The sequence below is a fragment of the Spermophilus citellus genome (genome assembly GCF_964194105.1).
Source record: "Spermophilus citellus genome assembly, chromosome: 1".
Lineage (NCBI taxonomy): Eukaryota > Metazoa > Chordata > Mammalia > Rodentia > Sciuridae > Spermophilus > Spermophilus citellus.
In genome coordinates this window covers 125,115,102-125,132,076 of record NC_138182.1, presented here as the reverse complement: position 1 = coordinate 125,132,076, position 16,975 = coordinate 125,115,102, and the positions used below count along the sequence as shown (strand labels likewise).

Genomic DNA, 16,975 nt, shown 5'->3' with positions numbered 1-16,975 from the left:
TGAGTGCTGTGGGGTGTTATGTGTGTGGATGTGGGGTATGACATATGAATGGTGTGTGTATGTGTGTGGTGTGATATGTTATATGCATGTGTGCGTATGGCTAAATGGAGGAGCAGGAGACATACAGACATAGGAAAATGATTGCCAGGAGCAAAATGAAATCCACGAGCCAGGATTTCTTTCTAATTTGGTAACACCTGTCTTCATCTTGGAAAAAAAAGACTGAAGTTAGGTTTCTCTGAGCACTGGATCCACAGCCTTGAGTTTCAAAAGTGCCTAATTAAATGGGATTGAGGTGGAGAGCAATCCTAGGTTGCCCTTCCCCCTTTTGGAAACCCAGTTTTCTCCCTCAGCAGCTACACTGTCCTCACAAAGTCGAGGTGCTCCCTCTGCTTGGAGAAGTGTTGGTGTGATTATGTGCCTGTTTCAATCAAAAGCTGGCTCACTGGTGGAAAATTCAAGAAGGAGCTGTAGACACACTGGAGAGGGCAAGCTTCAGCTCAATGGCAGGATATTTCACTCAGCCAACCATGGGGAAAGTTTTTGGTTATGTGATAGGCAGTGACAATCAAGAGGAGGCCACACTGCCAAGTCGGGTTCTTCACCCTGAGCAGGTGAGGAGCACTAGGAAGGAACTGATGGGAAGAGATGCAGTGTGAAAACGCTAGTTTGTTATTCTAAACCATGAATCAAAAACTCAGGTCCAGTACACTCCATTCAGGCAAGGAGCATGAAATTTATTTAAACTTCTCCATTTCTGTTTGGTTTGGAGAGTCCTGTGTTATCATAGTTTTGCTGTTGTTAATGTTGTGTCAACACTTCCATTATGGGCCTCAATCTCCAGGACTTGTAAATGAACTGTAAACCTTACAAATGGAATTTAGTATTCAAATCCAGGATACAGAGCCCACAGGAAAGCCAGGAGAAAGACAAAGTTACGGACTTGTGTGTGTGTGTGTGTGTGTATAATTTGAAAGTTGGCACATCAAATTAAAATTCTGTTTGTTCCCTGGAGAGATGCCCAAATGTTGGTTGAAAATGGGAGATGATTAAGCTCTTTACAAATGTTTCTGTTGATGCTAAATGTAGTTCAAGAACAAATATTTCAAGATTATTAGATGTGGGTACATTTGCATCATTCAGATAATTAAAGAATGTGTTTGGAGTCTGCCCACCTCAAAAGCCTATTTTTCTATACACAATGTGGTATTTCCCTGATACTTAATTCTCTGGGCAGTTTCTCCCTCCACATAAAGGGAAGGAGGATGCCAGGGTGTGTGAAGGTTGGCTCCTGGTTCTCCTGCTTAAAACAACTCTTTATCTGAGTGCCCTTGGTGCTGCCACAAAACCCTGCCCAGGTTGGCCAACTCTCCTGCATGCCACAGGGTGCTGAGAGCAGCCTGGTATTGTGCAGAAAGGGCTCTGCTGACAAGGAGCCAGCTCTGCAGGTGGGGCCCAGCCAAGGAAGTCTGAGAAGGAGCCAGGTGGCAGGAAGCCCACACTCACACCCTCTGGGCTCTGATTAGACATTGCTGGGTTCCGTGCTCAGCATCCCAACAGCCAGCACATTGGAGTGACATGCACACACAGTAGGTGTCCAGCAGTTGTCTCTGGTCACGCAGTTCTCTTATGGGCAACTGGGCAGGAATGTGACCAACAGGGGACTGAATGAGTTCCAGGTATCAGCTGACTTTGGGTTTCTGCATTTTTCCAGTGCACAATGTGTGAAGGCTTCTGCTGTATGTACAAGGGCGTGAGCTTGCCTTGCCATCAGGTGCCCCACCATCATCAGCTGAGGTCTAGAGGTTTTCTGAAGCCCTACACCCATAACCCTTTCTGCCGAAATCTTCCTTTTTCTACAGCAATTCACTTGGTCCCGGGGGTTTCATGATCACAGCTATGTCTACTGATCCAATGATGCTCATCAAAGGTTGGTCTGATTTCACTGGAGGGTAGCTCTTCTCACCCTGGCTAGTGGCACAACTTGAGAATGGCACACACATCTTCAGAAAACCATCTTGGAACCCCCACCAAGTAAACTAGCAGAAACTCTTACCTTCAAACCAAAGAAAATACTAAATCAATGAAATCACTTAAGCTACCCTTCCAAAGAGAGGGAGACTCAAAATGTTTTATGCTGCAACCTATAAGAAACTCATTTTGTGGGATGTTTCACATTCCAACCCATGGTTTATTCCCCCATATATCCCCGCCAGTAATATCAACCAGATATGGCAAAGAAGTCTGTGCAGAATTGTAAAAATTACAAGCATATTCTGTAATTCCAAAGCATTGTAAAGTCACAGCTTGGTTTTCTTTCCTTCTTAAAAAAAAAAAAAGAAAGAAAAAAGAAAAAAAAAAGAGATTCGAACAATTTCCAAGTTGGCAGAATGTTCTTGGTGTGCCTGATAACTTTAGAAAACTCTTCTGTTGGCCCAAAAGGCCAAAGAGATTAAAAATATAGAGCAAAACTCTACCTGTGATAAACTGTAGGGAATTCATCAAGGTCTACTTGCTATCATGCATTTGAGCCTATAAATTTTTCTCTTTCGATGTTTCAAGTCTTAATATCTGAAATCTCAAATAGAAGCGTGTGCTCATATATGCTCATATGAGTGTCTAGGTTGAAAAGTAAATCAAGAAGTTTTCATAAATCAGATTGTTCTCTCTCTTCCCTCTCTGTCTTCTGTCTTTTAAGGTGTATTTCAGCACAGGAGGCACATGATAAGGTAGAGAAATAGAATATAGAATTGGGGATGGGGGTGGCCTAGGTTTATTCCTAGTGATTGAAGCTCCTCAAACTTCAGTTTCACAATTTGTGTAGTGGGTATAAAAATATTTACTTTGCAAGATTCTCAGGAGGGCAGAAGGACCTGGCATATGAATAAGGCGCCCAGCACATAGTAGGTTCTCAACAGATGTTTGGTTCATTCTCTCCTCCCAAATCCATAAAATAATGGGGCCTATATTAGATTGGTGTTTCTCGTGTATGCCCTATAGGGGACATACACCACAATCACTTGGAATGTCTATTGGAAAAGTCATATCTCTAGTCCACTGCAGATCTGGAGAGCCAGACTTCTTGTTCAGGTGGCCTGGGAATCACCATTCAAGTGGGATTCTTCCCTATGAGTTAAGCTTAAGAGCCAACTGTATCCTAGACCCTTGCTCTGCACAGTGTGGTCCTGGGCTGGCAACATCACTTGGCAGTTTGTTAGAAATGCAGATTTTTAGGCCCCATTCCAGACTGTGGAACCAGACGCTGCCTTTAAACAAGATCCCCAAGTGTTCAGAGCCCAGTAAAGTTTGAAAAGCACTGGTATAGATGACTTTTATCCCCAGCTCTAAAACTGCATGGTGTATGGGTCTATAAGACTGTTCAAAACATTAACTTTGTAGTCAGTGCTACAGACAAGTCCACAGCTGGGTCAATCCTTGGGGGAGGAGAAAAGAAAGGACATTTCCCATGCCTTCTCCCATGGCTTGGGCTCAGGGTATGAGAGAGTGCAATCCTCCTACAACAGAAACACCCAGAGTGACAGGGCATACACTGAAATCCATGCTCTGTCCACACACAGATTAAAATGAAACCTGTCTTCAAGCATTTAAAGAACTTGGAGTTGATGATACAGGCCATAAAGCAGATAGAAGTCTATTTTATTGCAGCGTCCAGAGCTTGGAGGACAGAGCAAAAGTGGAGGGAACAGAGACTTGGTTTGCAGGGACACTTTCCATGAGCTGTGGGTAGCTGTGCATCTGGAAAAAGTGACCCCATGTCTATGGTGGTGAGGCTGGTCTTAATTGTCCCCAGTGTCCATTGGTCATGAAATAGACCAAATTCCATCCTGCCCTCTTTTGATTAGACGAGACAACAGAAGCCCAGTTAGGCAAACAAGCATGTCCAGGACCACACAGGTTTCTGGGATCCGGCCCCGGCCTGGCCTTCTTGGAAGCCCCCAGCATCCTGATGGACTGGTTTTCCCATCAGCCCATTATCATTTCACCACATCAGATAACAACTCTGCTGGAAAATTGGCTAGTATGGTTTTTGTTTTCTCCACTGTTTTTTCACTTTTATAGTACTGTTTCACATCAGTGCAGAGTTTTATAGAGACACATATTGCATGTAGTTATGTTTTAAAGTTGAGTGCAAAACTGGAAGACTGAGGCAGCTGCAGGGGACCTCTGCCTGGCAGCAGGTACTGACTAGCAGAGTGAGGCTTCAATCACTCAGTAAAGCTGAGCTCAGTTAGGGTTTCAGAGACACACAGGGACCAGCACTCACTGAGCTCCTACCAGGCACATGACATAACTATAATGGACAAATTGAAGTGAGGATGTGCACTCGAGTCAGGCAAGTTCGCGTTTGAACTTTGGCTTGGCCAGTTACTGACCCTGTTACCCTGGGAAAGCTGTCTAAATCTCAAAAACACGGTTTCTTTATCACTAAAATGGAGATAATAGTGCATCTACCTCCTAAAAGATACAGTGAGACAATAGATGTGAAACAGTTTGCCTAACACCTGACCCAGAGTAAATATGTAATACTCCCTGAGAACTGATAAGAACTGAATGTGGCCTCACTCCCAAGTTCATATGTTCTATTCTCAAGCCTCAGGAGCTCAGAATGTAAGTGTATTTGAGAATAAAAGTGTATTTGGGTCTTAAATTAAAATGAGACCATTAGGGTGAAGACACAATCCAGTATGAGAACGGAAAGACACACTAGAGGCACACACACCCAGAAGGATGATCACGTGAAGGACAGCAGCAAACTCCTCTACATATAAGAACAGAGACCCCAGGAGAAGCCAAGCAGGCCAATACCTTGATCTTGAACTTCTAGCCTCCACTACTGTAAGAAAGGACATTTGTGTTGTTTAAGCCACCCTCTCTAGGGCATTTGTTATGGTGGCCCTGGAAACTGGCAGGAACTATAATTATTGCCCCAATACTAGAGCTAGCATCAGATGTCGAAAATTGAGGTCACTTTCTCAGGGTGATAAGAAAGAAGGATTCAAACCCAGATCTGGAGGGCTTTGAAGCCCTTGTTCTTTGTGCTCATATTGAGTTGTCTAAAGAGCAGGTCTCCTTCCCAAATGCAGCTTCTCATTTTTGGGGGGGTCAGGAGAAAGCAGAAACACCCTGGTTGTGGGGAGCAGGCCATGCTCTGTTCTGAATTACTCTTTGAGATAGAGAACAACAGGTTTTAGGCTGAGTTTGTAACCTGAGTCACTCTGGTTTGTAAAGCAGCAGTTTGCCATGAGCTACTCCATGTTGAGTACGGTGCCAAGATGGGATGAGACCACACCTTGTTTGTATAAGGAAACCACCACCATCTGCCCAGGACACAAGGGACAAGTTGATGAAGGACTTTCACATGACAACGTATCAAACTAAACCAAGGAGCACTTGGACAGTGGACATCCCAGGTCACATCAGGAACACCAGTCACAGGAGCTCAGTAACCCACAGAGGAGCGTCCCTCACTCAGGCTCCATAAAAGGGGAGCCCCTCTCCCCCCAGGCTGAACACGATGGCACCTTGACCCTGTCACCTTGACTCTGTCACCTGGTCATTCTTCACGAGCCTTGCCCAAGGAAAATTGCCACAGCAATGAGCCTCTGGTGTCCTCTTGCCGTGGGCTTCACCAAGGGTGGCTTCTCCTGCCTGTGACGCCCATGCACGGCCCACCCCAAGCTGATGCCTCCCGCTGACATGGGGACACTGAAAGTGCCATTTTCTGTCTGGAGCCTCTACTGTGACAACTCTGCAGTGCTGGTTTGTTACCGTCCTCATCTGACCCTCGGTGACTCCGACTCTGAGTTTCCCTGTGTCTGTGCGCCTGGCGCAGCATCCTGTGACCCTGAGGCTGCTTCAGCCCTTCCTTGGTCTCTCCGTGATCTGTTCATGTATCACTGGGTGATATGTGTGCCACTCGAGTGCTGTAGAAATTAGACATCAAGATAGGAATAAAGAGCCTGTTTTTGCCCAGCACCTGACGATCAGGTGACCCACACGCATTCAGTGAGTGGCCACTGATGAAAGTGGTCCAGCCTGTGAATTCATCATTATTTTACAACTGCTGACATTGTAGAAAGACACAAACGTGCTTGGTCTATGATAATGACATAGCACACTCACGATGCTGGAGTAAAAGACAACATTAAACACACAGGCAAGGTACCAAATAGCAGTAATGAGTATTCAGAGGAGGGCTCATTTGTGGGAAGCAAGTGTCTGGAAAGCTGAAGTCTTGTGGCCTTTTGCTCTGGGACAGGGATGCTGTTCTACTATGATAACAGCCAGTGACTTGGAGGTAAATTTGTTGGCCGAATTTCATATTGTTTTCTGTTACTGGGGGATTAACTTTCCAAGTCTCTCATAACTCCACGGCCCCAAGGGAGTGACAGCAGGTTTAACCCCAGCAGCATGTTTTTGAAGCTGTCAAATACCTCATGGAACCAAGTGAAGAGTAATTAGAGCCTTGGTCCAGCCACTAGCGGCTAGAGATTTTAAACCATTACCAAATACTGAACAGACGTTTTGGACCTGAATCTGGGACAGGTGGGCCAACAGGACCCCAGTGGTCTGTACATCCTCCTATGGCAAGGTCAAACTCAAATGCAGTTGAATCCCTCAGCCCCTCCAAAGCTGTCTAATCCAGAGAACAGCAAAGGGTTTTTAATCGCTGTTTTTAACTTCCCTTCTGCTCCTTCTAAAGAATTTCTGGCAACATTACCGCCAGCATTTAATAACCAGAAATCCTTAACTGCCTCTCCCACACTTAGGTGAACAAAAAATCTGGAAATGCATGCAGAAAGGAGAGATGTCTCTAGATCATGTAACAGACCCACTCTGCTTTTTAGGTGAGACCACTGAAGCCCAGTAACAAAGTAATGCACCGAGGGTCACACAGCTTGTGCGCAGCAGAGCCAGGGTGAGGCACAGGGTCTTCCTACTCTAAGTACAATGCTCATCCAACTCTCATCAATTCCGGAGCCTGGACTCTTTCCTGGTGCTGAAATGTTTGCACCACAGATCCCACAGCCCCAGCACATGCACAGCTCCCATCAGTCAGCAAATTTAATGGAAGCCATCTTCCACCAGGCACTGATTCTGTGAGGTACTCAATTCTGCAAGGTGTCTGGACGGTTTCCATTTGTTCTCACAACACCATAAACGTAGCCTATGTTATTTTACTGATGATGAGCCTGAAACCTAGAGAGGTTAAGTAGCTTGCCCTAGGGCTCATGGAACATGACTGGCAACCCCTTAGCCCTTTATTCCACTGCCTCTTTCCTTCCTCAGCTCTGGGTTAGATTCCGGGAGCATGCAAAGATCAAAAGCAAAGTCCCTACACTTTTTGGCAACCTTATGTAAGGATGGGAGTGAGCTAATATTTATTGAGTATTCAAGACATGACAGAGGTCTGGTTGGATATCTTGTGGACCATTGTTATATCTAAAGCTCATAGTGCCTCCTAGGCACTCTGGATCTAGTTTCTAGGATCAAATGGTCTATGATCTATGTGCCTGAGCACAGAACAAGAGGACAGATGTGCCACTAATGCACACAAGAATCAGATGGTGCTGGATCTGAGGGGTGTGCAGTGGGGCAGCCAGTAAAAGGCCTGGGAGAAGTACTGGCATATCTGACAGGCCACTGTCAGTCCTTCTCTGCAGGCCTTCAGCTCTCTGCTGTAGTCACACAGCAGTATGGGATAGGAGGAAGCATAAGGGCTTTGTAGAGACACAAATGTGCACTGAAGCCCAGTTCCATGTCTCCTGGCTATACAACCATGGATAAGTTAGACAACTCTTCTGCTATACTCTGGATCTTGAATGTCCCCAAACAAGATTGAAGGAGCTGGGTCAGTCAGAGAACCCCATCCTATTGGAAACAGCAACTTGCTTGAGCAGGTGTCTAAGCTAGTTATCAGAGCCTACCCTCAGGTCTTTTCCACTGGATGATAAAAAAGGCACTCTTCTTTGGGCTTGCAAAATTAGCATGTGGTGAGTCCACTTTGTCTTGCATAACAACCTTTGTTCCAAGGAACCTCTGTTCCATAACCTCTGTTCTAAACCCTTGGATTCAGTTGTTCTAGAGGCCATAATTACCCCCGGACCTCTCAGTTACATGCAGTAATAGACTTTCTCTCCAGGTAACCTTATTTTAATCATATTTCTGGCACTTGCTGGTTAGTAGTGTTATTATCATACATAGGTTCACAATAAATACCACTTCTCTTTCCCATCACTACTCCAAACATGTCTTCTTGCACCACCATCACCTTTCCAAAAGGCATTCTTTGGATAAACACTGAACATTAAGCAGCTTTTGTCTGCAAGTCTAAGAATAAGAGAAAAGTAGTGTTCGTAATGGCTGCTTATGCCACACAGCACTCTATGGGAAGAGCCAGCTGCACAGAAGCAATGTGGAGGTTTCCTGGGAAATGCTTGCCCTGTCTGCTGAGACACAGTGCTCTTTTAAAACAGAGCCAGTGGCATATGTACACACACTCATGATTGCACATTTATTGATTTCTAATTTGTACCCTGCTTACTTCCAAAAAGGCCCTGGAGTGACTGACAAAATAAGACAAAGACATAATGGGGCCATTAAGAAAAATCAAAGATCAAGCCCAAAGAGAAAAAGCAATTGCTGATTATAGCTCAAACCTGGGTTAATATAGTTGCTTCAATAAAAAATTATATTTAGCTCTTGGCTTTTTGGCAGCCATTCAGAATGTGTCATAACAGGGCACATGGAGAGCTAGACAGCCTTCACGTACACAGCTCTGTACCCAGCACAGAAGCTGGGCTGTACAGCACCCAGAGAATGGGTGAACACGAAATGAATGAGTGAATGACTGAACGAATGGTGGGTAAAAGAATCAAAGCTCCCTGAGACACATTTCCTTGGTCCTGTGTCACTCATATATTCACCTACCATCCAGCTGTCATTGACTGAGTGCCTTATGTGCATCAGTCTCTGTGCCAGTCCAGAGACCCAGAGAGGGACCGTTATGAAAATGTGTTAAATGTCCTTCCTCTCTTCCCAGCTGCAGCTCTCTGGCTGGAAACAAAAGTTCAGAGTAATTTATCTCAATGATCATTGCAACTCCTAGTTTCCTTCCAGAGAGAGGAGACCAGAAACAGGCTGCAAAGACAGGAACTGAGGAGTAAGAGCAGTTATCTTGGCCCCTCCACTTCATAACACATTAAACCCTAGAAAACACACAGGCACCACCATCTCCCTGGATACTTACAGCTCCTCTGCAAGGTACAGAGAAAGGAGAGGCATCCCTCTTTTACTAACAAGGAGATTTAAGCACAGAAGGGAAAGTGACTCTCCTAAGGTCTCTCAATTAGAAAGTGTCGATTCAGGTATAGCCCATGGGTTCCTATGCTTGGCCTCAGCACCCCAGAGACCTGTTATCACCATGTCCTCTGTCTGAACCAAGACCAGCCCTGCCAAAACTGGGTTTCACCTGACAGCCACAGGGAGGCTTGTTCTCAGGTAGCAGCTGAAGTGCTCAGCCCCCGCCACCCCCCAGCCATCCAGCAGCTCCGGCTCCCCAGGTACTTTTCCTCTTTCTAGAAACTAATGTTGAGATTCCAGGTGAATAGGAGATAGTCTGTGGCACTTGTTAAGTGATGGTTGAAAAGGCCACCAGAATTTTACTCATCAATAACAGAGAATAAAATCATGGCATTTGCAGAGAAAAAGAGAGAGAGAGAGAGAGAGAGAGAGAGAGAGAGAGAGAGAGAGAGAGAGAGAGCGAGCCACCAGGCAGTGCTGGGTGGAGAGATGGCTGTTTTGTGAGCATTTAAGGGGAGAGCTGTATCGTGGGTCCTCTGTGGATTCAGCCAACTGTGAATTGGAAATATTTTTTTTAAAAAGTATCTATCTGTTCTGAACATGGACAGATGTTTTTTTCACCATTATCCTTAAGCAACACAGTACAACACGTACTTACATAGAATTGCATTATAGTAGGTAGTGTAAGCCAGTTAGAGTTGATTGAAAGAAGAATGTGCATAGGTTATATGCAAATATGACATCATTTCATATAAGAAACTTAAACATCTTGGAATTCTGGTATCCATGGGAGTCTTGGAATCAGTCCTCTGTGGATACAAACAGATGACCTTACAGGGAAGAGGAAGTTAAACTCAGAATGGTTTCTGGTACATCCCTTGGCATGCTTACCAAGCTCTGCTAGACACTCGGGCTGCTGGATTGTGCTTGCTCCAGGGGGAAGCACCAGAGGTCTGAAAAGGGGTCAGGGCCTTTCCTATTTTTAGCAAAGTCAGCAAGGTGGACCCTGCCAGAGAAACAGTGTGCCCAGCAAGAAGACCTTGACAAAGTACAGGTACACCCTAGAGAAAGCAAGACACTGCTCCACCAGAATACCCACCATCCCTGGCCTGTTTTCATTCCAACAATTTCCTTTGAAAATACATTTATGCACATAGTCTATGTGCATGTGTCTGTGTATAGACACATATAAATACATACTTCTAATTCAGAGCTCGCTCTTAAGTGTACACACTAACATGTGTTTCATATTTTCTAGCTTATCCCAGAGCCTTACACGCATTGTTTGACTGCATAAGTAGGCATTAAACACAGCCATCAGGAAGAAGAATGGTGGCCACAACACAAGATCCCTCTACCCCAGCCACGCTGTAGCTCTCAGCGCCTGCACTCCCTCATTTTGTCATGAGTGCTAAGTAGCCAGACAGTCATTACTTCTTTCCCAGAGTTGGGCCCTGGGCAGCCCAGTTCACCCCAGGATCTATACTGGTCACTGCCAGCAGCATTTCAGGTTCACAGTCATGGAGTTGTTCAGTGTCAATGAACACCCATGACACACAACTCAGCCTCCCCCACACCCTGCATCTCCAGCTCCCAAGCTTTAAACTCTCACAATGAATAAACACACAGGGCATCTCCGAATCTCCCTGCCCACCCCCACATTGTATTCTGGACCATTCTAAGATGTAAAGCAAAATTCAGGGTGCTTCTTTATTTTCCCATCAAACCATCGACCTCAAGACGCATAGTTCCTGAACTAGAAATGCTAGACAGCAAGCAATGGGCAGGAACTGCTCCAGCCAGCATGTCAGGGAGATGGAAACATTTAGCCTGACCCAGTCTTGCCTGAGACCACCAGCAGCCTCATGTGAATCAACTCGCCCAAGCCCCGCCTCAGAATTCCCCTGAAGTAAGTTCAGACCCATGTAAAATGGAAGTTTGCTCCCTCCTTGCAATGGGAGGTCAACTACCACACGTTATGAGACCTCATCAGCCACATAAGCCACTGAGCTCTGAAAGCAAGAGCAAGAAACCAGACGTGGAGATGTAGGGGTGGAGGTTCCCCATTCCAAGCCCTGCTCTAGTCCCCACACCAGGGCTGAATCAGCAGATCCACATGGCAGAGGGTGCCACACATGAAGGCACCACAACCTGCACATCACTAACGCCAGGGAAGGTGCACATGGAGAACTTAAGTCAAGGCTACTCACAGTCTGGTGAGCTTCGGTGTGCTCTGGAAAAGCAATTCTGGAAGGACCTGGAGCTTATTCTTGTTGAGACGCCTACAGGGGAAAAGAAGAATGAAAAGATGTCAAGGGCATATTAAATCGGATCAAGAGTATTTGCAGATACTGCTTCAATCAATCCATCCATCCATCAACAGGTATTAAGGGACTCTCTAGATTTTTCAATATGGGATGTTCAACATGTGTAAGGCATATACTATGTTGACCAGGCTTTATAGTCCACAAAGACGCAAGGCCAAGGTCAGTCGTAAGCATAAACCCAGCACGCGTGCTGCACTCCCTCATTTGTCATGAGTCTGGGACAGACATCATTAATTGATCACAGCATTCTTTCCCAGGGACTTTGGGGCTTTTTCTCCCCATGAACTCTGGGTAGTTATTGCCAAGTGATAGAACTGACGTGTAAAATGGACTCCAGAAACAAATTAAATACCAGAGAAAGCATCCCAGATTCTAAATGGGTGGCAGTTGCTATAGGAACATAGGAGAGGTCAAGGCAGATCGCTCTGGGTGGAGGGACCAAGTGGAATTCCTGCCAGGCTGGCTCTCTGGACCAGAGCAAGGCAGCATAATGACTCTCCTGGGTCTTGGCCCTTCTGCCTTTGGAGGCCACTTGCTTCATAAGAACTTTTTACATATTATCTTTTACAACTGTAAAAAACAAATTTTTTTATGTTATGTAACTATTTCAATCTAAGAACTCACTTCTATTCAAATTTTAAAAGAAAATAAAACATTTTCATGGACCTTTCCAGCACTGTGGGTGCTCGGCACTGCCCCCACCATGCCTAACGCAGAAATCAGCCCTGGATCAGGGACCAAAATTTGGGCATGAGGTAGCTTGATATAAAACTCAGCCTGGTAGGGATGGCCAGTGTTGGATGATGGCCACAGAACCAGAGCAGGTCTCTGCTGGGAATGGCCAATGCTAAATGTCACAGAAAAGAAGGCCACCAGAGCTTCCAGGGCACACAACCATCATGTGATCTCCATGAAAGTTGTGTTGGGGGTCTTAGACCAAGAGGGAGACCCTGTTCCTTGCTAGCTCATGTTCTTCTGCCCTAGCATCTGTTCATCTCTTATTCAGGGAAAGTGGTTCTGTCTTTACAGATGAACCCACAAATCACTTAAGTGTATATCTAATAGTGTCCATTAACTTCCCAGGCCGAAGACGATTCAGAAGCTGGAAGAATTTTTCCAGCTGGAGTGAATGAAACACACCTAGTTACATGAGATAACTGTCCTATCCCCATCTTAGAGCTAAACAAACCGAGGCTAAAGGAAAGGTAAGTGTCACCACGTCTTCTGGCCCCAAAGTCCACACTCCCTCCTTCCCTCATACATGATTCCCAATTTGGGATTTTGCTCCCATTCCCCACCCCCTTTTGCTGGCTGTGGCAATCCATGCTCTGTTTTCTGTGAATTTATTTTCTGCTCTTCCCACCACCCCCGGTAGCCTCTCTTTGTGTGTTCCTGCCACAAAAGTGAAAGGCTGAGGTAGGATCCAGTTCTTGGTTTAGAACAGTTCCCAGATAGTCCATGCTAATCCTCTCTGGAACAGGTGGAGGTCATGAGCCATGGAGAAGGCATGGCATTATGACTTTGGGATTAGCCAGGGCCTGGTTTTATCATGTTCTCACTGTAGAACTGGGTCAAGTTACTTAGCCTTTGAAGTCTCAGTTCTCTGTTTTTAATGACCCTATGCATTGCCATGAGATGGCAAAAATCATCAAAGTAGTGATGACCTAGCCATACTCATCACAGTAGTGATGACTCTGTGTCACAGGCTGTGCTATATGCTGCATTAGCCGGTCCCAACTGCAGCAACGCTTAAGCAGGCCTTGTTCATATCTCCACCTCCTATATAAGAATTCAGAACCTGGAGGGGCCCAGGACACCCAGAGGCCATAGGGGCAGAGCTTGGGCATAGTCAGCCTGACTCCAAAGTCCTGGTTCCGAACCACCATGGTACTCAAATCCCTCAATAAATGACAGCTTCCTGCTCCTTTCCCTTTCTTCATTTTTCTCCACTTTTCATCCGGGTTGCCACCTCCTCCACCCCAACTCAGACAATGGCCCACTCTGGGTACAATGCCCTCCCTGGAAAGGACTTTCTTGGAGGTCCCCAAGGCAAAAAATGGGTCTCTAAATGGGTCTGTCTGGAACCACCCTCTATTGTCACAGATGTACAAAGCTTGGTAAGAGTTCCATTTAGACATCCAAGACTCCAGTCTAGGCAAAAATCCTAAACTCTGGTGGCCGCTGCCTGAAGTGGGTAGGGTGTTTAGTGTGCTCAAAGCCCTAAACCAGAATTGGAACTAAAAATAAAACCAGCTTGGCTCTGAGGCTCCCGGAAGGGAAGGAATCATTTTCATTTCTTTGCCGGTATTTGTGGCTGGACAAAAATAAAAATGCAACCAAATTTAGCCAATGGAGTTCTGCCTGATGCTTCCTGAGCCCTTAATGGGGATCCTGGGACAGCCAGGCTGGGCTCGGGTCCCATGCCAGGGGCCTTTCCACTTCAGCTTGGGCAAGTCACACGCTGGCTCTTCCTAGCAGGAGCTTGATTCTGTATTTTCAGGTTATTCCAGAACTTACTCATGTTCACTAGAGAATAGGCTGGCCTGAAAAGTCTTCCTTGAAGAGTCAACAAAGGCTCCAAGGTACATAAGGGGCACTTTCCATGTGCTGCTCAGGAATTATTGTCCTGAGCAGAAAAATGAGTGGGATGAAATGTGCTTCTCTGAGACAGGATTAGGTAAGGGCTGGGCTGCAGACGGTGGCTACTGGCCACAGTGTACCTGTGCCATCTGCTGCTGTTACCCTGGTCCAGGCTAGGAGTCTCCAGCCCCAACTGGAAGTGAATCTGTGATTCCCAGAGGCTGAGCAGGAGTGAACAGAACCCCTACAAGGACAGAACTATGGTCAGCAAACAGCACACGGGTCAGGTCCACGACAGGAGAAAACCCACGCAGGTGTCTCCTCTCCCTCTAAGATCAAGAGTACCTCACAGCTTTCCTACTGGAACAATGGGAAGCATCCAGATCAAAGCTCCACTGGCTGCTGAGCTACAAAGTCATATTGCTTTTCAACCTGAACCATGAGCCTCAGCCTTGACTTTGTGGAACCACTGAAGGCCTTCCTGAACATACCTGGGTATGGAAAGCACATCTAGACATTTTTGCCACTTTGTTAATTCGTCCATTTAGCCAACCATCAACTACCCATACATCTCTCCATCTATTCATTCAAATACCATCCATCAGTTCTCTCTCCCTTCCTCCCTCCCTCCCTCCCTTCCTTCCTTCCATCTTTCCAGTTCTGCAAGGATGAGTAAGATGCAATCCCTTCCTTTCAGAACATCCCATGCTAGTGGAGGAGACAGATGTGAAAATAAAAATCAAACCATGCTGTTGTAAGCAAAGTTGTTGTAAGAAAATAGAGAAGGAGAAGCTGGCCCAGTCCTGTTTACAGGAAGATGAATGTGACTCTCCAAGAAAGATGAACAGAAAGTTGTGGACTTGAGTATGTGCATTTCTATGGAGAGCCAGGAGACTGAGCAGCATTTGGGGAGCAGGCTTACGTAGCTGGATCATGGGGGAGACTTGAGAACATGAGCAATGGAGTTGTATAAGTAGGCAGAGGTTGTATCATGAGGGGCCTTGTGGATTGCGGTAAGGGATTTGGGCCTGGATTTTTATGGAGAGTAATAAGGAGCCATAGAAAGGGCTTGAGCAAGGGAGGGACCATCTGGTTTGGATTTTAGAAAGCTCTTTCCAGTAACAGTAAACTTGGTTTGGAAAAGGGTGAAAGCAGAAGCAAGGAGATCAGTTAAGAGGGCTCTTGAGTATCCAACACGGTTCTGTAAGACCTGGTTAAAGCTGACTGTGGTGATGGATGTGGGAGACAGCTGTGAGGTCTGATGAGAAGGGTCTGTGACTGAATGCATGTGATGGTTGAGGGAATGGCAGGAACAGAGGTATTTAAAAGTGGCTTCCCAGGAGCCAACTTGGGAAGTTGATCAGTCAAAATAACCAATCACCTAGGAAAGGAACAGAGAAAGGAGGAATACCAAGCAGAAGGTGAGTGTTTAGATTCAGAATTTCTGAACCACTGAGATCTTTCAAATATGTTTTGACAAATAATACCTAGTAATAACACTATAACCATGAGTCAAAGACTGAACAAAGCATTTTGCATGTACTATCTCACTGAATCCCCATAGAAGTGCCCAGAGGCCAGTCCAATTATTATCCTCACACAAGGATACCAAGGTCTGAGAAAAATAAGGCACTTGCCCCAAATCAAGTCCACCAAAAAATAATGGTGATGGGATTTGAAGCCATATGCCTAATGCTAAACCTGTGTTCTTAACTGCTGTGTAAAATGATGATATTTAATTCAGCCCCTCATTATAAGCTGTCTTGATTTATCACCTAATGTGCAGTTCTCATCTTCCTTTTAAGTTCCAAGGGTCCTTCAGAATAGGAACTAAATCTTGCACATCCTTTATTTCCCAGCGGCAGCCAACACAGTGCCAGGTTCACAGGAACCTTCAGGAAGTGTTCATGTCCAAGTTCATGAATAAATCAGAAGGCAAGAGTGGCCAACTTAGGGAGCCCAAGGGGTCAACTGTCCCCTGGGATAGATGAAGGAAGCCACTCTCTGTGGAGCAGGACAGGACTCCCAGAGACTCAGCTTCCAGATTCATCTGCCTCAAGACCAGCCAAGTTAGAAGGTGGGCTCACTGCACCCCTTGGGTAGGGAAAGGACAGGGCGAGGGGTTGCAGGGCCAGACTTAACATGGGAAGTACCTCCCTTTTCTCAGGGAGGTGTGGAGTGTCCAGTTGAGGGGCCAGGGCCTGAGGGAGGGAGGGGGTCAAAGTGCACTAATCTCCCAAGGTCACCAATGCGGCTCGCTTTGGTACCAAACCCAGTTACTTCCCTCGGCAAGGCCCACTTACTGGTATTTTCAGAAACACCCACATGTCTATACAGCAAGGAACAAAGAGGCTTTGTTGCTCAGAGCAGAAGCTTCAAATCACCTGTAATAGAGAGATAAAGGAGAGAGGCTCCTGGCCCAGAAGCCACAGGGATGGCAGCAAACTGCAGGGCAAGGGTAGAATTGAACTACAGAGGTCTTAAACTTCAACTCAGAGTTGGCACCATCAACCCAAAGACCCACAGATGTCACTATAAATCAAAGGCAAAAAACTTGAACTTCAGGGAGCCCTGATTTGGGCTGTGTCCATTAGTTGTTTGCCAATGGCCTTACACTTGCTCTCTGTTTCCTCACCTGTCAAATAAAATAAATTCAGGTTTTTAAAATTTTTTTGGCTATGCAAATTTTCATAATATAAACTGAATATGACCTAATCAATTCAGTAAGTAACCCAATCTGTGGT

The 16,975-nt window shown here is 45.8% G+C and overlaps 1 protein-coding gene across 1 annotated transcript in view; it reads right to left on the bottom strand.

Moving 5' to 3' along the window:
* SLIT3 (slit guidance ligand 3) overlaps window positions 1-16,975 on the bottom strand; it is a 575,787-nt gene that overhangs the window by 463,642 nt on the left and 95,170 nt on the right. The window contains exon 4 of the mRNA XM_081292656.1: window positions 11,535-11,606. Within this exon, the coding sequence (XP_081148782.1) occupies window positions 11,535-11,606 (72 nt within the window). The remainder of the gene's footprint in view (window positions 1-11,534; window positions 11,607-16,975) is intronic.